The sequence below is a fragment of the Saccostrea echinata genome, unplaced genomic scaffold, assembly GCF_033153115.1.
Source record: "Saccostrea echinata isolate AGI-Se365-2 ecotype Australia unplaced genomic scaffold, CSIRO_AGI_Sech_v1 ptg000015l, whole genome shotgun sequence".
Lineage (NCBI taxonomy): Eukaryota > Metazoa > Mollusca > Bivalvia > Ostreida > Ostreidae > Saccostrea > Saccostrea echinata.
In genome coordinates, this window is record NW_026889764.1 from 15,031,570 (window position 1) to 15,034,784 (window position 3,215).

The following is a 3,215-nucleotide window of genomic DNA, read 5'->3' on the forward strand; positions in this document are numbered from 1 at the left end:
CTAAAAATTGTGAATATTAACCCGGTCGTTTCCCACTTGTCATCATTATTTACTGATCTTCCCACAACATAGTCATGTGTCTTTAATAAATCAATAGATCATGGACTTTTTTTGGTCATATGCCTAGCTCTCCCTTGAATCAGGAATGGTGATATAAATATTTTAAGAATGATTAAGAATTAAAACAAGTCTTGCACAATCTCTTTAAATTGATTAAGCTCTGTAGTTGAATTAGCTATACTGGTATAGCTTGGTTTTACTATTCAAAACACTTTGATTTAGCTATTTAATCATACATTTTTTAATGTACATTTTCATCAATATAGATGAGTTGCACTATGTTAACATGGGTATAAATTTTAAATTTTCAGCTTTGAGTTTTCTGAAAACAATGCAAAACAGGACGAAATTACACCATTCAGTCGACGGAATGGTAACTGAATTGCCACTGAATGGCCATTGAAAGGGTCACTGAAAAGATCCTTTCCCGTGACTTTTCCGTGGTCTTTCAGTTACCATTCAGTCGACTCAATTGCAGATACATTTCAGGTCTTACGCAAGGAAATAGCCAATCAAAATGAACTTAGTCAATTGTAGTTCTATATATATAGAGACAATTTCTTTTTCTTTTTTCATTTTCGGCAACTTTTTTTAGGTCTACAGTTTTAATTTTGGACTCATGTACTAGGAATATCATATTTTTAGCAGAATTGTGCCACTGAATTACAGGGAACTCTTTTTTTAGATGCGCATGATGCAACTTTCTGGATGGTGTGTAGGCTGTTTGTCAACATGTGAAACCCACGTGTATTTCAGGGTAGGTATGTTTACACTCAATTTTCTTTCTTAAAAGCCGCATAAGGCGTATTTTTTCTGATCTCAAATTTTTGTCTCAGCATTAATCTTTATTTTCTCTTTCATGAATTATCTGCTGAGAGTCTAATTAATTAATTAATTTAATTAAAGCTACATAGTAACATATAGTGAAATTATTTCCTTGTGTGAGACCTAAAGAGGAACAGGTAACTCTCATTTTGACTACAATTTCTTTGATTTCAGGAGTAGTCTCCCCTTTTAAAGATCAAAAATGGCGGATATACAATGCGGCATGCAGTCTGGTCATCAACGGAGAGTTTCAACACCCATATACCCGTATTTCTACCAATCACCTCTGTAACCTTTGTTGTGTTCATCAGACAGGTAAGAAAAACAAGATTACTAATTAAAATAATTTTAATTATATGAATAATTAAGAATAAAACATATTTACATGCTTAGACTCCCTCGTATAAGAAAATGTCACATTTTACATATGCAATTATACATCATTTACATATCCACATTTTCCCAATTTACACAGTTGAATAGATTCAGTGCATAATAATACATAGCAACAATTATTACATGTAAGTCAATTCACAAAATATTTATTACATACAAATTTTATACATTTAAATTAAATACACAGCATCAATGCCCCCCCCCCTTTTACAATCTTACAACTTCCTTTTTAATTTTGGATCTGTTAGTGATTTACAGTAAGTGTCTTTAGATTTTTTATCGTACAGCTGATATCTTTTAGATCTATAGTATTTTCTTTGAGATTTATATTTTAACAGTTTTTGTTTCATTTTAAAGTAATTTTGCCTATTTTGTTGTTGTTTTAGATGATGGACAACTCTACTTCCTTTTACAACAGGTGCCCCTACAGATTCACAAAGTTCCAATGTTGAGTTTCCATGACCCCTATTCAGTGAGTGCACAACTTTATGTATTCTACTTTCAAAATTTCTACTACTTGTAATACATTTTGGATTTGATTTTAAATATGCCCTATTCACAGATTCAGATTTTTGTGTACAAGTATGAAATTTAATTCTGTCAAGATTACTTGATCCTAAAGTCAAATTTATACAGTCTTTTAACAAACATTTGTCATCTTCTGTCATGTTTAATTCAAAGTCACTAGGCAACACTGAAGATTTCCACTTATTGCTTTTCAGTCCACGACAGGAAAAGGAATGAAGTTGACAGGACTTTCCGCACTGTCCTTGGTAGCAGCTTATGATGGAACCAACAGCAGTAGACATAGCCCTCTTCATCAAAGGTAAGTCTCCGGAGTAGTGTTTGTAGCAATTCTCGTACTCTGTCCTGCATCGAAGCTTCAAGTCTAAGGCAAATCTTCTCTGCATGGATTCTCTTATGGCTTTGGTTCTTCCCGGAAACATGTGACTGCTGAATGGAGCCTTCGCTGTCTGTTTTCTTTGAGAGTCAAAGAAGTGACGCAAGTCTTTAAGGTTTTCAATCACATGTCCTTGTTTTACAGATGCGCCAGATGCAGCGGCACTGTCTCCATCACTAGTGAAATGGGAAATGACGAGTGGACGGTCATCACTTTGTAACTCCCCGATACAGTTTGCAGCCCATCTCTTCTCATCTCCAATGGTGGTCTCCGGAGGAATGGTTGCAGTGCAGTCTTCGTGTCCCGGGCAGGTAACTTCCTTTCCTTTGCTTCGCAGGTGTGTGCCTTTCTTGCATAGTTTGTTCCCACAGAACACTGCCACAACATTTTTCCTCTGAGTTACATTTTCACTTACGGTATAAGTCACTTGGGTGGCAGCTTGGAATGGGGTTTTTCCAATGGCACTAAAGGTGGCATTATTATACCGAGCATCTCCTTCCGCTCTGATAGGGGTATCAGGAAGTCCACATTTTTCATTAAGTTCTTGAATGTTCTGCCTTATTTTCTTCATGCTGTTTTTATTTACTTTGGTGATAATTTCCCCCACTTTGTTGCAGGTCTGTTGCATGTTGGCGGCTGATGCTGGTTCAATATTTGCACCAAGAAGCATACCAAGCATACCCTCTGTTGTAAGACTAGTACCCAGATGACCGACAGCCATGGCCACATTTAGCTGTGCAGCTCTTCGGCCCCTTCCAGATCTCCTCACCTCTTCTTAAAGCTTTTCTCGGTGACTGGTATAGTGGCACTTCTTACATCGGATGGAAAGGATCCATGCCAGGCCTCGTTTTTCCTCCCCATGCTGATTCCAGTCCAGTGAACCGTCACAGTCTGGAAACTTATGTGAGTGTTCTTTAAATGCATGGTTCCACAATTTAGCAGTCTTTTCTTGGTGAAGTACTTTGTATAATTTTGAATTCGGGTCATCTGACACAGCTTCCATGTAGGAATCTACAGGCTGGACTTCACTTGG

General features: G+C 36.8%; 1 protein-coding gene across 1 annotated transcript; it reads right to left on the minus strand.

The window, feature by feature from the left end:
- Positions 1 to 1,467: 1,467 nt before the first annotated feature.
- Positions 1,468 to 2,903, minus strand: LOC133187659 (uncharacterized). Its single transcript, XM_061323076.1, has one exon. It carries the CDS (start codon positions 2,901 to 2,903, stop codon positions 1,497 to 1,499), a length of 1,407 nt encoding a protein of 468 aa, XP_061179060.1. The 3' UTR covers positions 1,468 to 1,496.
- Positions 2,904 to 3,215: the final 312 nt, after the last annotated feature.

Excerpts from the sequence above, each read along its gene's own strand:
- LOC133187659 (XM_061323076.1), bottom strand. The coding sequence starts at position 2,903 with ATGGCTGTCGGTCATCTGGGTACTAGTCTTACAACAGAGGGTATGCTT.